The 20,540-nt window shown below is 43.5% G+C and overlaps 2 protein-coding genes across 3 annotated transcripts in view; one reads left to right on the top strand and one right to left on the bottom strand.

Annotated features, from left to right (window-relative positions):
* The window catches only part of RDH13 (retinol dehydrogenase 13), a 280,844-nt gene that overhangs the window by 153,594 nt on the left and 106,710 nt on the right, over positions 1–20,540 (top strand). The gene's annotated exons all lie outside the window — the stretch shown is intronic.
* On the bottom strand, positions 508–20,379 carry FCAR (Fc alpha receptor). Of its 2 annotated transcripts, none has more exons than XM_015079034.3 (8): positions 19,786–20,378; positions 15,165–15,205; positions 10,272–11,531; positions 9,822–9,857; positions 6,629–6,913; positions 4,502–4,789; positions 1,895–2,102; positions 508–772 (listed from the first exon to the last, which is right to left on the bottom strand). In XM_015079034.3, exons 3-8 carry the CDS (start codon positions 10,303–10,305, stop codon positions 715–717), a joined length of 909 nt encoding a protein of 302 aa, XP_014934520.1. In that variant the 5' UTR covers positions 10,306–11,531; positions 15,165–15,205; positions 19,786–20,378; the 3' UTR covers positions 508–714. The 2 variants fall into 2 exon arrangements, with proteins under 2 accessions (XP_014934520.1, XP_053066659.1); XM_053210684.1 differs by lacking the exon at positions 508–772 and adding an exon at positions 1,164–1,648 and having other exon boundaries at positions 19,786–20,379.

Here is a 20,540-nt window from a genome sequence, read left to right as displayed (position 1 = left end):
CCCAACATAGAGGTGAAGGTCATGGAATATAAGTCCTCATACTCTTTTCCCCAAGCCACGCCTTCCATTTAACCTAAATCAGCCCAATATATGAACTATCAAAGGTAAATGCACTCACCATTCAGTGCCTGGAATAAAAAAGGCAAAGCAGAGTTTATTTTTACTCTGTTAAGGGTGTTATGCTGGCTAGACATGATGCCTCTGAGTCTCTGAGCAGAGCCTACAGGGTTTTTGGGAAATATGGATTCTCAGGGCCTCTTGTGGATTGGCATCATCTGTAAAAGATGTTTATTGAAGGGGGACTTTATTTTATTTTATTTTTTATTTTTTAAAATTTACATCCGAATTAGTTAGCATGTAGTGAAACAATGATTTCAGGAGTAGATTCCCTAATGCCCCTTACTTATTTAGCCCATCCCTGCTCCAACAATCCCTCCAGTAACTCTTTGTTCTCTGTATTTAAGAGTCTCTTATGTTTTGTCCCCCTCCCTGTTTTTATATTATTTTTGTTTCCCTTCTGAAGGGTTGGCTGTCACTCACAGGTGCAGTTACTGAAGTAAATCCGTCTCTGATTGGCTGACATTTAGAAGCAAGGAGCTGATTGGTTGAATCACCAGGGCGTTTTTCATTGAGGGGAGTGGTCATTGCTGATGGGTGAAAAACTGGTTCCAGCGGCTTTTTGTCATCATGGCTACCAGACAACGTAGTCTTTTTCTAGGAGGGGAGGGTCTTTTTATTCCCAGGTTTACAGTATGCTTTTCCACGCAAGGCCCTGGTGTGGACACAACCAAGTGTGTGAGGTTGATCCTATCTCTCTGTGGAATCAAATCTCATTGCATCTCTCAGGTCCAAATCCTGGCTCTGATGTAATGTCTCTGATTAGCCTTCCTCTGAAACTGTGGCACTTCCTCATGGTTTTATCTAGCCCAATATCTAACATGTCCTTCATCAACTTATTTGTTCATAATCTCAATAAATATTTCCAGTATTTTATGTTTTGCATACCTCACGATAGATACTACAAAGAGATGATTCGATAGACTAAGCAGCTCAAAGGACTGAGATAACCCAGAGGAGATGCTTGTTGGGGCTGTTTTCACAAGTCTATCAACTTTGCATTGGAGGCATGAGACATCTTGAAATGTTAGTTTCATAAGAACAGGAAAGCCTTTTTTTTTTCTTTTTTTTCTTTTTTTTTTTTAACGTTTATTTATTTTTGGGACAGAGAGAGACAGAGCATGAACGGGCGAGGGGCAGAGAGAGAGGGAGACACAGAATCGGAAACAGGCTCCAGGCTCTGAGCCATCAGCCCAGAGCCCGACGCGGGGCTCGAACTCACGGACCGCGAGATCGTGACCTGGCTGAAGTCGGACGCTTAACCGACTGCGCCACCCAGGCGCCCCCAGGAAAGTCTTTTTAACAACAGGGAAAGCATGTGTTAATACGCAAATGTCATCGTAGGGAAAACTAGAAGCACTCATGTCATGGGAAATATGGTATGTTGAATGGACAGTATTAATAATTAATTGGTGGTATTAATTAATAGCATTCTGAATGTTAAAGTCTTACCTAGGAGGATGTAAGGGTACCTGGTTTGGCTGATAAATTCAAGACAGATTAAAGTCTTGAGCCAGACCTTCTGTAGAGGCTGGAAAAAAAGTCAGGATTGAGAACTAGGAATACTTTGAATAATTTTTATCACAGACAAGACTGTACCGAGGATTTTATCACCAAATCTAGAAAAGTGGTGTACAACTGTATTAGATACATATAAGAAAATACGATTGGATTGGTTTGAAAATGGATCCAAAATTGTCAGTGCCTCTTTCTCCCTTATGTTCTCCCAGGGCTCCACAAGTGCTGACTCATTTCTCTTTCAGTGACAGGTGGCTACCTGGTGTCTCTTAAGGCTTTGTCCAAAGGTCCAGTCTGACATTTGTGTTTACTCCGGCTCAGTTCAGGAAAATCTGGCCAGTCTTCCTTGTTTGGAACCTTATGGCTGTGCCAATTTCCAATGACTATGGCCAAGAGAGCCACAAGGACCAGTCCTGCCACGCCCATTCGGATCAAATTCTCCATTGTGTAATCTTGCTTCATTATATCTGTGGACATAATTCAAAGGAGATGAGCAATCATTGGTCATGTTCCATTTCATCCCAACACAGAGCCCTGAAAAGGAGCTCATTTCCCTGTTTGTGCTTCCACTAAACCCCCACCCTCAATAAGCTCATGCATTCACGAGTGCCATACTTAGTCTGTGAGCCTGGATCCAAGGGGCATCTTGTGAACAGGAAAGGAGGTGATTATGGGGATGTTGTGTTGGCTCTTGAATCCCTCTTCATGTAGTAATTTCCCTCAAAGTCTAGTCAAAGCCTTGCAGTCAAATGTTCTGCTCCTGAGCTATATCCCCTACATGCACCCCAATGTTTATAGAAGCACAATCAATAATAGCCAAAGTATGGAAAGAGCCCAAATGCCCATTGACTGGTGAATGGATACAAAGATGTGGTATATATATACAATAGAATATTACTCAGTGATAAAAAAAGAATGAAATCTTGCCATTTGCAACAACATAGATCCAACCAAAGTGTATTATGCTAAGTGAAATGAGTCCATCAGAGAAAGACAAATATCGTATGATTTCATTCATATATGGAATTTAAGAAACACAAAAGATGAACATATAGGAAGGAAAGGAAAAATAAGATAAAAACAGAGAGGAGGCAAACTATAAGAGACTCTTAGATACAGAGAACAACCTGAGTGTTGCTGGAGAGGAGGTTGTGGGGTGGGGTGGTGAGCCAAATGGGTGATAGACATTAAGGAGAACGCTTGTTGGGATGAGTATTGGGTATCATATGTAAGTGATGAATCATTGGGTTCTACTCCTGAAGCCAAGACTACAATGTATGTTAACTACCTTGAATTTAAATAAATAAATTAAATTTAAAAACCCACAGCCTTGCAACACATTCATGTATTCAGAATAGTACATTTTCTCTACACTTTCCTCACCCCACATAACAATTTGTGTTCCTCTTCCATGCGTGACAAAGGATATGGTATGGTTGGTATCTGGGAAGTAGCTAGGAGAAAGTCTTCAGATAATCTTTGGTAAAATTTATCTCCACTCTTGTGTGACTGTTCACTAGACATTGCTGTTCTCTGAAACTTTAAAAAAATTTTCTTCATTTGTTATATGGGCTTCATAGGCCTATGTGCCAGGAATTAATAAAGTACTGTGAGATTACAATGCTCATAAATTGTAGTAACTCTCTCTGGTTAAAATACAGGAATTAGGGGCACCTGGGTGGCTCAGTCGGTTAAGTCCGACTTTAGCTCAGGTCATGATTTCATGGTTCGTGAGTTCAAGCCCCGCTGTCAGAGCAGGGTCTGCTTCAAATCCTCTGTCCCCTTCTCTCTCTGCCCCTCCCCCTCTCGTGCTCTTCCTCTCCCTCTCTCAAAAATAAGTAGACATTAATAAATACAGAAATTAATTTCAAACGGATTTGGATTTTCAGATTAGAAGATAATACAACATAGTATCATCCCGACACTGGGACAGATGCTTTTTGAAACAAGACAAGGTGACTACTCTAAAGAAAAAGACAAATAGATTCACTCCTCCTCCATCGATGCCCAACTATCCATGCACTGTTAAATGAAAAGAGCACTCTAGCCTGTATGATCTTACAGAGCCATGACTACTGTATCTGCTCAGCTTGTGGAGTGATCGGACAAAGTGGCCACAGAAGATGAATGTGGTCGCCCCACTCAGCGGTCCGCAGTTACTTTCTTTTGCTCGAACTTGTCTTCTCTCGCTGAGCTGAGTGATGCAAACAGTATAATAATTGGGCTTATGCTAGAGTTTCTAGCCAATCACTCAGAGTGGAGTCTAGTACTGAAGGTCAGTTTAAGGGTTCCCAGATGCAGCTAAGCATATGAAAAAAGAGAAGTGGGTCAGCCTAAGGTGGTGTCTGGGATCTATGTCTCAACCACACCCCTTAACATGATTCTAAACGTTGGACTCTCCATTCTCAACAGACCACATGTTTTTTTTTTTTAATTGTTCTTTCATGTTTATTTATTTTTGAGAGAGAGAGAGAGAGAGAGGGCATGAGCGGGAGAGGGGCAGAAAGAGAGAGAGGGAGACACAGAATCCTTAGCAGGCTCCAGGCTCTGAGATGTCAGCACAGAGCCAGACTCGGAGCTCAAACTCATGAACTGTGAGATCATGACCTGAGCCGAAGTCAGACGCTCAACTGACTGAGCCACCCAAGTGCCCCCAGACCACGTTTTTAAAGGGCACTGTCTACAGAACTCTCGGAGAGGATGTGAATGTTGAATGGGGTGTGGATGAAAGTCTTTTTTGTCTTCACAGTCCTCTGCTTAATGGCCCTCTACTACCCCACTGTTTTTTCTCAGTGTACCTTCCATATTCCTGCCTAATGCCAAGGCCCCAAGAGGAGGATTCAGGGCTGGACTGGGGTGCACCTACCTGTGACCACAAGCCCCAGGGCATCACTGGGGGCTGACCACACATAAGGGCTGCCACTGTACCAACCATAGCACCTGTAGTTCCCTGAGAAGTTGTGGTTCACAGGGCCTAGAATAAAGTTGCCTTGGTGTACCCCACTTTGGTGCTGTGACAGGGTGGCTCCTCCTTCTTTGGTCAGTGAAAATCTATCAAATGGGATGTCTGTTGAGCTGCACTGCAGGGAAATATTCTCTCCCAGCATCACCACCATGCCCTGCACTGCTGAGAGGGAGGGTTTGTCGTACAAGCCTTAAAGAAAAGAGAGTGAGCTATTAGCAAGATTTTTCATCCTTTTCCCTTTATCCTCAACACTCATGTTGGGTCCATCCTAAGGGAAGGCAAGATGCTGATATTCCTTGATTCAAAGGAATGGGAGCTGGGAACTTCCCATTTTCCTACCCCAGGACATATACTCTGTCCCAAATTATTGCAGACGGGGCTGAGCAAACAAGCAGCCTGTGAGACTTGGGTGAGATACCATTTTCAAGAGATAGAGATCTTGTTTCTAAAGCCACAAGACCCACATGATTCTGTTCCCAATTACAACCTGTGGGGCTTTCCCCCACACCACCAAGAAATTCTGAGACACCCGCTGGGCATCCCATAATTCAACTTAATTCTGACATTATCTCCCTGGAGATAACGTCAGATCCCATAGGTTAGGAGCTCAGTCCTATGAGACCACCCCCACTTCAGATGCCAATCACAAGCCCTTGCTGTCACCTGTGCTTCTGACGGAATGGCTATAAATCAGAAGTTCCCAGAACTCCTTCCTTGGGTTCGCTTAATTTGCTAGAATGGCTTATAGGACTCAGGAAATCAGTTTACCCACTAGATCACTGGTTTATTCTAAAGGATGAAATCAGGGACAGCCAAATGGTAGAGATAAATAAGGCCCAGGTGCCATATCCTTGTGCCCTGCTCTACCAGTACCTCCTTGTGCTTACCAACCTGGATTCTCTCCTTTTGGGTTCTTATGGAGGCTTCATTACATAGGCATGATTGATTGAACCTTTGGCCATTGGTGATTGATTCAATCTCCAGCCCCTCTCCTCTCCTTGGAGGTAGTCCAAAAGTTATCTCTTTGACATAACCTCAGGAGTGGTCAAAAGGGGGTTGTTAGGAATAGCAAAACATCTTTGTCATTCATATAACTCAGGAAATTCCAAGGGATTTAGGAGCTCTGTGCCAGGAACAGGAATGAAGACCATATATATAGTTCTTACTATAAATCACAATATCACAAGCCACATGTTAAGGAAAAGGGCGGATAGTATCCAAAGAGTTTGAGGAGCTATGTCAGGGACAGAGAGAGTTGACATTATGTAAAAAGAATGTCAGCAGGTAGAAATTCAGGGTGGACTCTTCTAGAAAAAAGATGCTTCTAGAAGCACAGGGTCAAGCCACCTTGAAGAGAGAGAGGGCTTAAAACCAAGGGCTGGATTCATGCAGGGAGCATAGGGAGCATAACTATCTCACCTGCCTCAGGTACAGGCTGCATATAGTGATTTCCTTCCATATGGAAAGGGTTGGGAGAGAAACCTGCCTATGCCACCTCAGCCAGGTGCTCAATCTCAGCATCAACAGCCATATTCATTTGCATGGTATGTAGCCTCAGTGTGATGTGGTGAAAATGTCACTGTGCTTCTGTGGTCTCCCTCACAGTGATCCAATGACCCCAGCAACTTCCAGACAACTTCCAATATTGGGACATTCTAGAAAATACCTGACCGGCACTCCTTAAAACTTCCACATCCAAGGGGAACCTAAGCAGACATGATAACTCTATGCAGCGTGGGATAGGATCTTGGGACAGATGAAGGACTCTGGATAAAAGCTAAGGAAATCTAAATAAACTGCGGACTTCAGCGCATGCTAAGTTATCCATATTGGTTCGTTAATAGGAAGAAAAGTCCGTACTAATGGAAGATGTTAACAGCAGGGGAGAGTGGGTGACAGGTCTATGGAAATGCCTTTGTCTTATCTTCTCAACTTTTCTGTAAACCCAAACTGTTCTAAAAGTAAAGCCTTTGAAAGAATAAGAAAGAAACAACACCCAAGGGCTGGAGACGCTGGATGTGTCCTCACCTGTCACCACCAGCTCCAGGGTTTTGCTGTGCTCCGATAATTTGTACTCTTTCCTATATTGGCACTGATAACGCCCTGCAGTGTTGGTATTCATGTGGCTAATGAGGAATTCAGCCTTCTCCTGAAATCCCAATTTCTTCTCTACCACCTCAAATGTGGAGTTTCTCAGGATTTCCAGTTGGTACAAGTAAGACTCAGGAGTCCCCCAACACAGGATCTTCACAGACTCATTCCAGGGAATCACAGAACCAGGTGTGGCAGATATAATAGGAATGGGAAAATACCCTGGAAGAAAATAGAGCCCAGAGTCAGGTGCCGGCCATGGAGAAACTATAGTGCTTTTCTTCTCTGTGGGGGAAATGCAAATAAGTTAAGGTCTGAAAGACCCAGGATTCCTTCCTTTTTAAAATCTTTTCTCTTTTTTTTGGTATATTTCAATTGTAGCAAAATATATATAACATAAAATTCACCATTTCAACCATTAATTTTTTTTTATTTTAGAGAAAGTGAGAGCACGAGTGGGGCAGAGGGGCAGAAGGAGAGAGAAAGAGAATCCCAAGGAGGCTTCATGCTCATCATGGAGCCCAACCCGGGGCTCAATCCTATGACCCTGGGATCATGACCTGAGCTGAAATCGAGTCAGCTGCTCAATGCACGGGGCCACCCAGGTGCCCCTCGACCATTTTTTAAGTGTACAGTTTAATGGAATTAATTACATACATCATATTGCACAACCATGACCTCTATTTTCAGAATTTTTTCATGATTCCAAACAGAAACTCTGTAACTATTAGGCAATAACTCCCCATTCCTCTTTCCACATCTGATCTACTTCCTGTCTATGAATTTGCCCATTCAAGGTACCCCGTATCAAATACAGTATTTGTTTTTCCATGTCTGGTGTATTGCACTTAGCATAATATCTTCGAGGTTCATGCATGTGTACCACGTGTCAGAATACCCTTCTTTTTGATGGCTAAGTCATATTCCCTTGTATGTGTAGACCACATTTTGATTATCCACTCATGCCAATGAATATTTGGATTGTTTCTGTCTTTTGCTATTGTGAATAATGCTGCTGTGACCATTGCTGTACAAATCTCTGTTCAAGTTCCTGTTTTCAATTCCTTTGGTTGTATATGTAGGAGAGGAATTGCTAGATCACATGATAATTCTATGTTTAGCCTTTTGAGGAACTGAACCCCTTCCTTTTCACATGTTCATTTTCTTTTTGAGGTGAAGTTCACATAACATACAATTAACCATTTTTAAAGTGTATGATTCGGTGGCATTTGGCGCATTCACAGTGTTGTCCAATCATCACCTCTATCTTCTTGCATTTTTATCAACCCGAAGGAGACCCCGTATACACCAAGAGGTCACTCCCCACTCTACCTTCCCACAGCCCTTAGCAACCACTAGTCTGCCACAAAGTCTGTTTGGTGTTCCGTTGCCATGGCAACCCTCATGAACAACTCCAAGCCTGCTGGTTCCTTTATCAAGATGTATCATCTCTTAGACCTGATAGTGGTGTGCTCAACTGCAGCTCTGTGAGGAGGGGTGGGGGGGTAGAAAGGGAATTTGCCATTCTCATGAGGATTGCTGTGAAGGAAGACCAACTTGCTACAGGTGGCTGTGGAAGGTGTTGACTGTATTTACCAAAAATTGCAGGACTTCCTTTTATTTAATAGTATTCACTCACCAATACCTCCATGCTTTTGTTCTTCCAAAACAGATGAAGAGATCATGGATATCTCCATTAATGCAGATACAATGTTTATTTAATATAATGACCTAAACCAGTGGTTCGCAACAGGAGGCAATTTTGCCTCCCAGGGGACAATTCAGTAATGCCTAGGGACATTTTTCGTTGTCACATGGGGGCAGAAGGCACTGTTGGCATCTTCTGGGTAAAGGCCAGGGATCTTACAATGCACAGGACTTCCCTCCAAACAACACCTGCTCCCAACTGTCAATAGGACTGAGGTTGGGAAACCCTGACCTAAACAACCTGGTTAAGACCTTTAGGAGAATGATAATATGGGAAGTGTCAGGTACTACTTTTAAAAATAGACAAGTGTAGGGGCACCTGGGTGGTTCAGTTGGTTGAGCGTCCGACTTCAGCTCAGGTCACGATCTCGCAGTCTGTGAGTTCAAGCCCTGCGTCGGGCTCTGTGCTGACAGCCCAGAGCCTGGAGGCTTCGGATTCTGTGTCTCCCTGTCTCTCTGCTCCTCTCCCATTGTGCTCTGTTTCTCTCTCAAAAATAAACATTAAAAAAATAGGCAAGTATATAATCACAGGTCATGACACACAGTCTGCAGTACAGAGACACAGATCTTGGAAATCTGATAACAAATGTGAGGGTTCAGCTGATACATGAGGATGAGTAGCCTAGGCGATGTGGACAGACAGGTTAGGAGCATTGTGGATCACAGGAACAACAGGAGAAGGTCCTGGATAATAAAGTACAAATATGTATGGGACACATGAAAACAAGGTCAGAGTGACTGAGGAGCAGAGACTCGGTGGGAGAATGGAAAATGGGCTTGGGGGAGCAGAAGCAGCCCAGCACAGCTAGGGAGCCACGGCCATGGCCATGTCAGTAGGTTTATCTGAAGTTAGACCCCTGATGGGTTCTATGAAGGTGATAAACATACTTGTGTTTTAAACACACAAGTAATTCAGACTACAGTCTTTAGAAGGAACTGGAAGAGAAAGACATGGATAGACATGGGATTCCATCCAAGGCAGTAACAGAGGTGACTGAATATACAGTTGTAATGGAGAGCTACTTCATACTAGTACACAGACTGCACAGGAGGGAAGGACTAAGGCAACATCTTGCTGAGTGAAGCAAAGTGGAGAAAGTGGAGAGAATCAGGTTGTGAAAACAAGTAGGTCTGACATAGGGACAGATACTGGGCAATCACTGATGGCTCCCAACTTCCTCACCCTTGCAGTTGTGAACATTCAGTGAAATACATGTCTTAGATATGGAACAGACAGCCTCATGGAAGCAATCACTAAACCCAGGGCTGAGTATGATGCTTTTGAGGGGTCTGGAGAGGGGGGCACAGCAGAGATGGCTTAAATGGGGAATAAAATTGGAATTCATTTGGGCTTTTGACTGTCTTTTCAACCCTTCTGTTCCAAAGTAGAAGGTGTCTGGGAAAGATTTAGGGGAACACTTACCTTCCTGTGCCCAAAGCTTCTGGCTCAGGCAGAGCACTGGAAGAGAAAGATTCACAAAAGATCAGTTTTCCAGTTTCAACAGTAGTCCTTGTTCCAATTCATGCTGACTAATGACATACAGGGTGTCAATTTTTTCCCCCCACAGAAAGGATAGTTTTCAGGTTCATCTTTTAGTTTTACCTCTTAGATTCCAGGCCACAAGGCTCTCATCTATAGGAACTCTGGACCCACCATGGATCTCTAGACAGCATGATGTGGGTTGAACAGGCCCCACAAGCCACTTGGACTTGAGCAGACACAGTTACAGACATCTGAACAAGGCCCAACTCTCTACTAAGGAGGCCAGAATCTCCTTGGCAGCCACTAAAGTCACTGAGTCCTCATAGTAAGAGGACATGGACAGTTTTGGGACATCTTCCCCCCCTGACCCACTTGCATTACAGGACTCACCGAGACAGAGATGGATGGTGTCTCTGGGGGCCATGATTCTGTCAGAACCTCAGCCCAGTTAGTCTCTTGTTGGGGCACATTAGCAGAATGACAGATCCTCATAAAACAGTAAGATAAATCAGTAGGAAGTATGAGGTAAGAGTTCCTTGTCAGAGAATTTCTACATCTATTGCCTCACAAGTAATGGTTCCTTCCTAAAGAACTTAGCTCTGGATAGCTCTCGGGTGGGGTCTGAAGGAGACCAAACGTCCTGTTTAAGTTTCCCATGAGAAGTGAGTGTTTTCCTTGACCAATGTCTAATGGGCTCAAATCCTTATTCAAACCAGATCCCACAACCAAGTGGAAGGCTCTGAGGCAGGATGTAAGATGGTGCCATAGAGACAAAGGTTCTTCTCCATTGGACCATTAGTCAACAGCCATGTGGCCTTGCCTGTTATGGACCCATGTACCTTCTCTGGAATTCAGGGACTGAGTATATCCACTTGGGCTTGACTAGCAAGAGAGTATACTCTTGCACTGGGATTTTCTCAATGCCAGCATGTAGGGGAATCTTTTCAGGAGCTATTCATCATCTGTAAAGAAAGAAACTCCTATGCCTATACTTATCTGTATATCCATATCTCCATCTATCTATATATCTAGATACAGATCGTGGGGTATATAGATAGTTAGATGTAGACTAGCTGTAGTTAGCTGTAGACTCCTGGCATCACTAATTCTTCAAGGATGGGAAGCCAAATATTCCAAATCAAATTCTCTACCATGTACACTTCATTTTAACTGTAATACATCACTCTTGCCTTTCAATACACCAAGTGTCCTGGGCCTCTCCCATCTTTTGGAAGACACCACTGACAGATTTTAAAAATAGTGAAAATGAGTCTTTAAGAGAAGTGACTTTGCCAAAGACACTGCACCTAAGAAAGCACAAAGCAAAATCTAAATGCTAAACCTCCAAAAAATATCCATCTCTGAAGCATGTTTTGGACCCTCCAGGGGAGATGCTAGGGTTACTTGGTCACTTCATCCTGGGACAAAATGAACATGACAAACACATTATATTCCAGTGATAGACAGATGGTGAATTTGCTTATTTGTCTGTAGTAACATAGCGACAGAAGTCAGAACTTACTCTTTTTTAAAAAATTATTTTATTTTTTAATATGAAATTTATTGTCAAATTGGTTTCCATACAACACCCAGCGTTCATCCCAACAGGTGCCCTCCACAATAGAACTTACTCTTGAGGGAAATGCGGAACTGAAAAGAGATGAGGGATATGATTTGAGAAATGGCAAAACCTACTTTTCTTAGTATATTCTGATATGTGAAATATTTGATATTGTATATCAGAGGGTACATGGAAATGTTACTATACACACACACACACACACACACACACACACACAGAGTCACTGTCTAGTAAAACATGGCTTTGTTGCTGTAAAAAATGAGTTTATCTCAGGGTATAACACATTTTCCAGGGGTTCATGGCACATTTTTCAGCTAGTTTTTGGAAATGGTGACCAGCATTGCATCCTAGACAAGATTTTGTTTTTTTTTTTTTTCAACTTTAACATTATTGACAGGGTTAGATAGTGATTCTCTGCTGTGTGTGTGGGGGTGGGGGGGCAGGGAGCACCATCCTGAGCATTGCAGGATGTTGACAAGCATCCCTGGCTTCTGTCCACTAGATGCCAGTAGAACCCCCTCCACAGTCGTGACAACTAAAAATGTCTCCAGACACTATTATAACGGTCCATGTGTGGACACAGCCACGTTGCCCCAGCTGAGAACCAGTGTCCTGTGTCGTCTGCTGGCATGTATGGGCTGAGGAACCAGAACTTGCTTTGGGACATTACTGAACTTCATGCATTCCACAGCATCCTTTCCTTGAGGAATTCAGGTTCTACAGAATGTAGACCCCACTTAGGGTCACAGAACCTAGATCATTCCAGTGGGAAGGTCTCTAGAACATCTTTCTAGGCACAAATCCCCAAAACCTTTCTTTAATCTTCTCTTCCCTGGGATCTCAACAGCCAACTTGTTCTCAGAATCAAACTTATCCCTAAACACCTTTTTTTTTTTTTTTTTTTTTTGCCTCCCAGGTGCCCTGGAAGGAGCTTCTTACTTCTCTACTGAGAAAGAGGACATTGTGGTCTGGGAGAAGGATTTGCCTTCACATATTCATTCATAACACTGTAAGAGAAGTCACATGGAGACTTAAACTCTTTTCCAAATTCTTGCCTTAACCCTAGCATCCAAGCTGAAACCTTGTGTTCAAACTGAGGTTGTGGAAAACCTCAGTTGTCCATGTGATTGCTATGGGTCCATGCCCCAGTCTCTGGGGAGTTCCAGGTAACTCCCCCATGCCTCCCCTTGTAGATCTCAGTAGGACCTAATACACTTACTTTCCTTCCTTGGCTATTGTACACCTCTGTTGTGCAGAAACCAGGAGCCCCACAGAACTGACCCATGCACGGGTGCTGTCTGTTAGGTCCTCTCATCCTTGTTCAGGTCCCTCTACAAACTGTTGATGATAGAGAAAGCTGAACAACTTCCTTTCTCAATAATAGCTTTGGTTTCCCCGCAACATGTGCTGAACAAAAATATCTGACTTCCTGGAAATATTTTTGAGCCAAGCCCAAGGTCTCCCCTGGTTCCAAAACCCAAGTGTGTCTTATAGTCCATACCTGGACCAATCCCCTAAATCTAAGGTATGATATATGTTTACAGGAGGTGGTTTCACCAGACAGTGGTTGGGTTCAGGGGTCTTCTTTTTGGGGCCCCATCATGGTCAACAAACATGCCATGTTGTGTGACCTTTGACAAGGTACTTAATCTCTTTGAATTTCCCTACTTAGCAAAGTGCAGATAACAAGGAGCCCTGATAAATTTTACAGAAAGATTCATTGAAGAAATATATGTGAAACAGATTTTGTTGAAGAGGTGCTCAAAAATGTGAATTCCTGTCATTGCTGCACAGAAACCTGTCATTTTCACTGTTGTTCTCTAACAAGGTTAACTTTGATGCTAGTTCTGCATCCAAAATATTGCTGAGTCTCCCAAACTCTGATGTCTTAATTTCTTGCACTGTTTTGTTCTTTCCAGAATTATCCTGATAGATCCACATCCTGCTACTGGATTTCCTTGATTGAGCCTTGGGGGCAATTGTCTATACTAAATTGAGACATGGTACTCCCTATGTGCCCTGAAGGAGTTAGCTGCAAAGGTGATGGGCGAGAGCCAGACTCCATGCTGGGGACACCAGCCAGGTGCTCTCTGGCCACCAGAGCTTCCAGTATCTCTCACTTGAGGATGCCTGGGCCTGCCCCAGCATGGCTTCCTGGATTCCAGTAAGATTGGGTAGATCTATCTGGATGGTTCTGGAAGGACATAAGAGTGCAAGAAATTAAGGCATCAGAGTTTGGGACACTCACCACAACTAGATACATAATTGTGACATAGTCACACAATGGATTCTTACACAGGATGGAAAATAATTTTTCACATGCAAAGATGTGATGAAATATCAAACATATAATGTTGAACGAAAGGTGCCAGTCACAAAAATACATAGTATATGGTTCCATGTAGGTGAAATTCAGTAATAGCCAGGAAGAAAGATGATTAATAGTAGATAGATGGTAGCTTTGTTTATTTGTTTATAGTAGCATAGTAACGGAAGTCAGAACTTACCCACAAAAAGGGCCAAGAAAGTTTTCTGGGGTGTTAAGAATATTCTACATTTTGGCATAGGTGGTGGTTGCAAAGGTGCAAATGCGTAAAATTCTGTCGAACCACACACATGAGTACTTTAAGCCAAAATTAAAGCAACAAGTGTTTAAAATGATTATCTGATGATAAATTTATTGGTGATTTTTCTTTTTTCTGTATCTATTTTCCAACTTTTATACAAAGAATGAATGTCTTTTCTGTAATGAGAAAAGACCACCAACATTAAAAAAAAAAAAAACACATCTCTGACCCCCTAGTGTGTTTCACATTTTAGCCTGTGAGAGCAATACAGTTGTTTACCCTGTAAACAATGAAGAACAAAATTATTTACAGTCTTAGCCTGGGGACACATTACTTCACACTATACATCGTGTCTTAATTCATGGGTAAGATATTTGGTCCTGTCACAGGCAAATGGTCTTGGAGAATTCTTAATATCATAATTCTTGATTTTGGCAGTATGTAGATAATTCACTTTAAGGTGGAGTTATATAAATGGTAGCAGTTAAAGATAGCACTAAGTAAGAAATTGACTCAGCATAATTACAGGGAGGTCTCTATTGACAGGGTCCAATGGAGCCAGACAGCAAGGAAGCCAAAGTCAAAATCAATAGGGATCAGCTCCTACCCTTTACCATAGCACAACCATAGCACAGAGCAGGGCAGAGAACTTAGGGAATAGATGGTAGAGATGAGAATAACAAGGACAACAATCCTACGAATGTTTTCTAGGGGGTCCTGAGGTCTTTATCTCATCTTAGGGTGAGATGAATCTGAAGACATAATTTGTTGTTAGGACAGAGTTGTCAAGCGAGGTTTCAGAAAGAGCTATGGCGTCCATGGGTCTAAAGCCTCCTCAGGGTCTTTCTGGGTGTGCTCAGGCATAGGATTCAAGCCTTGATTGGCCTTACAAATTCCATGTATACACTGGCATCACTCGAGTGTTCCTTGGGCCCCTGGGAAGTGGGGGTGGTTTTTTGCTGTGTGAAAATGCAATGACCCAACTCTGTGTATGTCACCTCCTGTGCGTCTTCTGCTGGAGGATCCTGCATAATGGGAAATGGGAAGGACGGTGTGCACACATTTGTGGGCAGTAGGAGGAAGTGAGACTGCACTGAAGAGGGTGAGCTGAGGAGGACCTACCTCCCTACTCACCATTCTGTCCACCTCAGGCTCTCTGTTCATTATAGCAGCATCTGTAGGGAATAGAAGTCATCAAAAACACGTGGAAGGGCATTTCTGGGTCCTCATTTAATAGATACAGATACCCATGCACAGAGGTGCAGTATTTTTTTTAATATAATTTATTGTCAAATTGGCTTACAAAAAATACCCAGTGTTCATCCCAACAAATGCCATCCTCAATGCCCATCACCCACTTTCTCCTCTCCTCCACTCCCCCATCCACCCTCAGTTTGTTCTCTGTATTTAAGAGTCTCTTGTGGTTTGCTTCCCTCTCTCTAACTATTTTTTCCCCTTCCCTTCCCCCATGGACTTCTGTTAAGTTCTCAAGATCCACATATGAGTGAAAACATATGATATCTGTCCTTCTCTGACTGACTTATTTCACTCAGCATACACAATGGAATACTACCTGGCAATGAGAAAGAATGAAATCATGCCATTTGCAGCAACATGGATGGAACCAGAGAGGTGCAGTATTGCCTGGAATTACTACCAAAAAGTAGAGTCAGAAATTCTACCTCTCTAGGGGCGCCTGGGTGGCTCAGTCAGTTGAGCGTCCAACTTCAGCTCAGGTCATGGTCTCACATTTCGTGACTTTGAACCCAGCATCGGGCTCTGTGCTGACAGCTCAGAGCCTGGAGCCTGCTTCAGATTCTATGTCTCCCTCTGTCTCTGCCCCTCACCCGCTCATGCTCTCTCTCTCTCTCTCTCTCTCTCTCTCTCTGTCTCTCAAAGATCAATAAACATTAAAAAAAAAGAAAAGAAATTCTACCTCTTGAAAGGTTCACAGACCCATCCCATTAATATCTCCCTATTTCCATTCCATTGATAAGGATGGAGGGCACTGGTGTTCTCTCTAGAAAACCTGACCTCTGTGGCTCCTGCCTTGAACCAGACATCAGCCTGCAAACAGAGAACTCACACCTGAGCACTCTCATCCTAACTCCCTGTTCTGCTTAGATGGAAACTGGCCTCTTCTTCCCAAGACTCACTCTTTGTGGCATGGCACCAGCGATGAGTGAGGAAAAAAAGAAGGATGGTGAGGAAGACGATGGCCACTAAAGGGCCCAGCCAGAACATGTAAGTGTCTGGGGTTACCTGCAGGAAGATGTGAATCTAAGGAGAAAATCACAGTAGCTCTCCTTTATTGATTGCCTCCCATTTATTGATTGTTGGAAAAATACCTACAGTATCTCTACCTCAACCCTGAATCGAACAACGTTCTTTAACAAAAGAAAGACTAAATTCTTTAACAAAAGAAAAAGTTGAAACCAAAGTCAAAGTAAGTAGAGTTATTTTATGTTGTACAGGCAGGAAATGATAACAAAATGGGTGAGCAAGGGCTGCACAGTGCGATGTGTTTGCTTTGCGTAGTCTCATGAGTCATATATTAGGTTACTGCTCGTCTGATCCTCTCTACCAGCTATTCCTGAACATATTTTGTTGTTGTCCATTCAATGTCCCAACAAAACCAGTCCTTTTGGGAATTAAGAGGAAAGTTGACTCTTAATTAAGCACTCTAAATTAAATAGTGCTTGTTCCTGTCTCTAAGATTTGAACTGACTCAAAAGGGTATTGGTATTCACCTCCAAGGGATCTATCATATGTTCACAGATGACTGGAAGCAGGGGTGAGGTAGAGGTTTGAGGTGAGCGGAATGGAGTGGGGCAATTTACATCATGTATACAGCACTTTCTCTGTTGCAGAAGCATGTGAAATGCTTTCACGTTTTTGTCCTGACCTCATCCACACAGAGAACCTAAAACAGGGAGATTTAACCTCATTTTATTGTGGATAAAATAGAAGATAAATGAGCTTATCATACAGAAGTAGAAAAATGACTATTTGAAGCCAAGTGCCTTTGTCTTTCTGGTATACTATACTGTTACACTAAGCATCCTCATTTGTACACACTTCCCTCCGCATGATTCCTCTCTCCTGACTAGTATAGGTTTAGTTGCAGTGAAAATTAATTGCACAAAGGAATGAATGAGTCCAAGAGCAAGCAACTAGGAAAAACCAGATCCAACAGAACCTCCTCCAAATGGTTCTACCTCAAGAACATGTCTTGTATTTATCTACTTCATTCATTTGGTGTCTAACTTGGCACCACATTTCACCAGGAGGGTGGCAATTGCATTTTCTGTGGTCTCTCGGCTCCCAGTTATACGCCTTACAACCCATTTTCATATAAGTCACTATTAATCATATATGGATTCCCAGTAGATGCTTAGACGATTTGCAATGGGACTGAACATGTAGCACACATTCCTTGTTCTTACTCAGCTCCTTTATACAATCTGGTTCCTCTCTGTCTCCTTCCATTGATCTTGTCATTCTCTCCACCTCCCCTGCAGCATTTAGACTCTTCCTTGAGCATAAGATTATTCTCACCTTAGTGTCTTCTTGGGTGATAGCTCTGGGATATCTTTCCAACAATCTTCAAAGAATTAAACACTTCTTGTCATTAAGGTCATGATCTAATACTGCCCAAAATTGAGAGAATCTCTGCCACTCACTCTAAACCATCCACAAAGCACTATCTATCACTTTATTTAAATTTTCATGTATAGTTTCCTCACAACTGATCATTCATCCATTCATGCTCTCATTTTCTGCCCTTCCACTTAAGCTGCAATACCAGCTTCCCAAGATGCATTCCCAAGGTATCCTGTTTACTATTGGTAGTAGGCAGAAGAATGCATCCCTCAAAAGTTCCATGTGCTAATTCCCATAACTTGCAATTATGTCATGTTACATGACAAGGAGGAACTATGGTTGCAGATGTAATTAAGGTTGCTAATCCACTGGCTTTAAAATTGAGAGGTTATCCCAGATTATCTGGATGTCCCCAATGTAATCACAAGAGTCCTTAATAGAGAAGGAGATGTGATGAAGGAAGCGGGGGGGTCTAAGTGGTTCAATGTGAGTTAGACTTGACCAATCATTGTTGGCTTTGAAGATGGAGGAAAGGGACCATGAGCAGAGGAACACGGGCAGGCTCTAAAAGCTGGAAAGGCAAGGAAATGGATTGTCCCCCAGAGCCTCCAGAAGGCACACAGCCTGCTGCCATCTTGGTTTCAGCCTCATGAGACCCATTTCAGAACTATGAACTATAGAACTATGAGATCATTTTATCAACTGTGTTGTTTTGGGGCGCCTGGGTGGCTCAGTTGGTTAAGCGTCCAACTCTTGATTTGGGCTCAGGTCATGATCTCACGGTTTGTGAGTTCAAGCCCCACATTGGTCTCTCTGCTTTCAGTGCAGAGCCCGCTTTGGTCCCTCTGTGTCCCTCTCTCTGCCCCTCCCCTGTTCGTGCTCACTCACTCTCTCTCTCTCTCCCTCTCTCTCTCTTTCTAAAAAAAAAAAAACTGTGTTGTTTTAATGTACTGAGCTTGTGGAAATTTGTTATAGCACCAATAAGAAATGACTACCTATGGCATATCCAGCACATGGACATACATGTGCACTGGAACAGTGCATGAACAAATAAATGAAGGAATCACATGTATGGGTGAGAGACTGGGTTCTGAGTTCTCCCTCACTCTACTAAGCATATCCGTGTTGCATCCTGACAGACAGGAGCTCATTTCTTGGCAAATGGAACTTCTCTAAGCACTACCTACCCCCACCAGCTGTTCTCTTCCTTTCTCTCCTCCAAGATCCCATGATTCTTGTGGGGGGCCGGGCCCCAGTGCCAGGCTGAGACCGGGTCGAGCAAAGGCTCCCTGTCGACTCAGCCAACCCAGTGGTTCCCCCTGCCATTCATGTGGGAGGCCGGGCCCCAGTGCCAGGCTGAGACCGGGTCGAGCAACTGTTCCTTGTTGACTCAGCCAACCCGGTGGTTCCCCCTCCCATTCCCCCACTTTCAAGGGCATACGAAAGCCTTGTCAAGGCTGAGAAAGTTAATTCCTGAAGCCTGTGGTCTGCAGGTGTTGGCAGTAATGCTACCTCCCTTTTTCTACCCCGAGTCAGATAGAAACAAACATGGGAATTGTGTTTTGCTAGCAATCTTATCAACAAGGTCTTGTTGTGTCCCGTCTAGAAAATTCACAAGAAACACAGAACTAAATGTTTTGGTTGGCAGCGATTATGTGAAACCTGATTATTCTTAGAATGACCTGATCCATAAGAGTCTTATATTATAAAAGATTATGTATAGCAACAATAAAGCCGTCACTTGGGCCATCAGCCCAGGGGATCCTCTTGTTCCCAAACTTTCTCTTCTCTCTTTTTTTCTTACATTCTTCTACCCTCAGGACCCTGATCTCGGTGTTTGTTGCGCCAGTCGCAACAGATTCTCATCTCTTAGGAATGGGGAAAGAGCAGGTATGGCGTTATTCCTGGCAAGCGGATCAGGTTTATTTTCACTCTCTTCTTTTGGAGGAGGTCTCTGCTGCAGAAAATTAGAGTTTAAGAGTCCTCACTGGCCTCATGCTGACCCCAACCCCTTCTGCCATTGTAGAGTCTGGGGATCAGAAAGGCATGGTAATGAGCCCAAGATCACAGAGCTGGAAGGTGGCTGAGCCAACACTCAAACCCAAGGCTTCTCTTTGTCTACAAACAAGGATAAAAGAGATCCTTCACTTACCAGTTTTGGAGTTTGGTTCTCTGTATGGAAGGCAACTACTTGACAGGCTTCCTAGAAGACAAGTCAGGAGAGAGGTGGGGATGTGGAGTTGCCCATATTCTACCCACTGAAGCTCATTGCCATCTAACACTGAGTTCCTGGGAGCTCTTGGGACCCCTCCCCATAATCCCTGGGGACTGAATCCCTGAGACTTCAAGATGCAGAGAGAAAACAGGAGAGGTTGGGGATGAAAGGGGCCTCTACTTAAGAGGAGGTTTCTTGATCTTTCCCCAAAGGCAAAGGCACCTATACCACCTTGGAGATCTCTCTGTGGGTGGGAGGTCAGGAGGGGCTCCTGGGAAATGAGTAGTGGTGAGGGGCCAATGCAAGCTATGATATCCCCAAACTGAGCCCCTTTTCTCCCCCTCCTGGGCCTGCCTTGACCCCTTTCCATCTTCCTCTGTACACAGACCCCCCAGTGTGGGTCTCTGTGCAAGATGCACAGGAGGAGGCTGGAGGTGAGTCCTCAGTCTCTCCTTCCCTGTTTCTTTATCTATGTTTCTCTCTCTCCAGAACTCCTAAGCATCCTCCCATTATCAGTAGGACACCCTTCACATATAGCCTTCAGATATATCTTGAATCACTGGGCACAGAGCAGGTTGTGTGCTTCCTCACCTGTGACAGAAAGGTACAGTGGGTCACTTGGGCCTGACCATTCACAGGGAGAGGAGTTGAAAGAGCCATGGCATATGTAGGTCCCACCCAGGGCTGGTTTT

This window comes from Acinonyx jubatus, chromosome E2, assembly GCF_027475565.1.
Source record: "Acinonyx jubatus isolate Ajub_Pintada_27869175 chromosome E2, VMU_Ajub_asm_v1.0, whole genome shotgun sequence".
Taxonomy (NCBI): Eukaryota; Metazoa; Chordata; class Mammalia; order Carnivora; family Felidae; genus Acinonyx; species Acinonyx jubatus.
This window is presented reverse-complemented; position numbering and strand designations above follow the sequence as displayed.

What these genes read in the sequence shown, in the direction of transcription:
- FCAR (XM_015079034.3), bottom strand. Translation starts at nt 10,305, where the DNA reads ATGGCCCCCAGAGACACCATCCATCTCTGTCTCG. An exon ending in CACCATCCATCTCTGTCTCG is followed by an intron (nt 9,858 to 10,271) that starts GTGAGTCCTGTA and finishes TTTCTCTTCCAG; the next exon opens with TGCTCTGCCTGAGCCAGAAG. An exon ending in GAAGCTTTGGGCACAGGAAG is followed by an intron (nt 6,914 to 9,821) that starts GTAAGTGTTCCC and finishes ATTTTCTTCCAG; the next exon opens with GGTATTTTCCCATTCCTATT.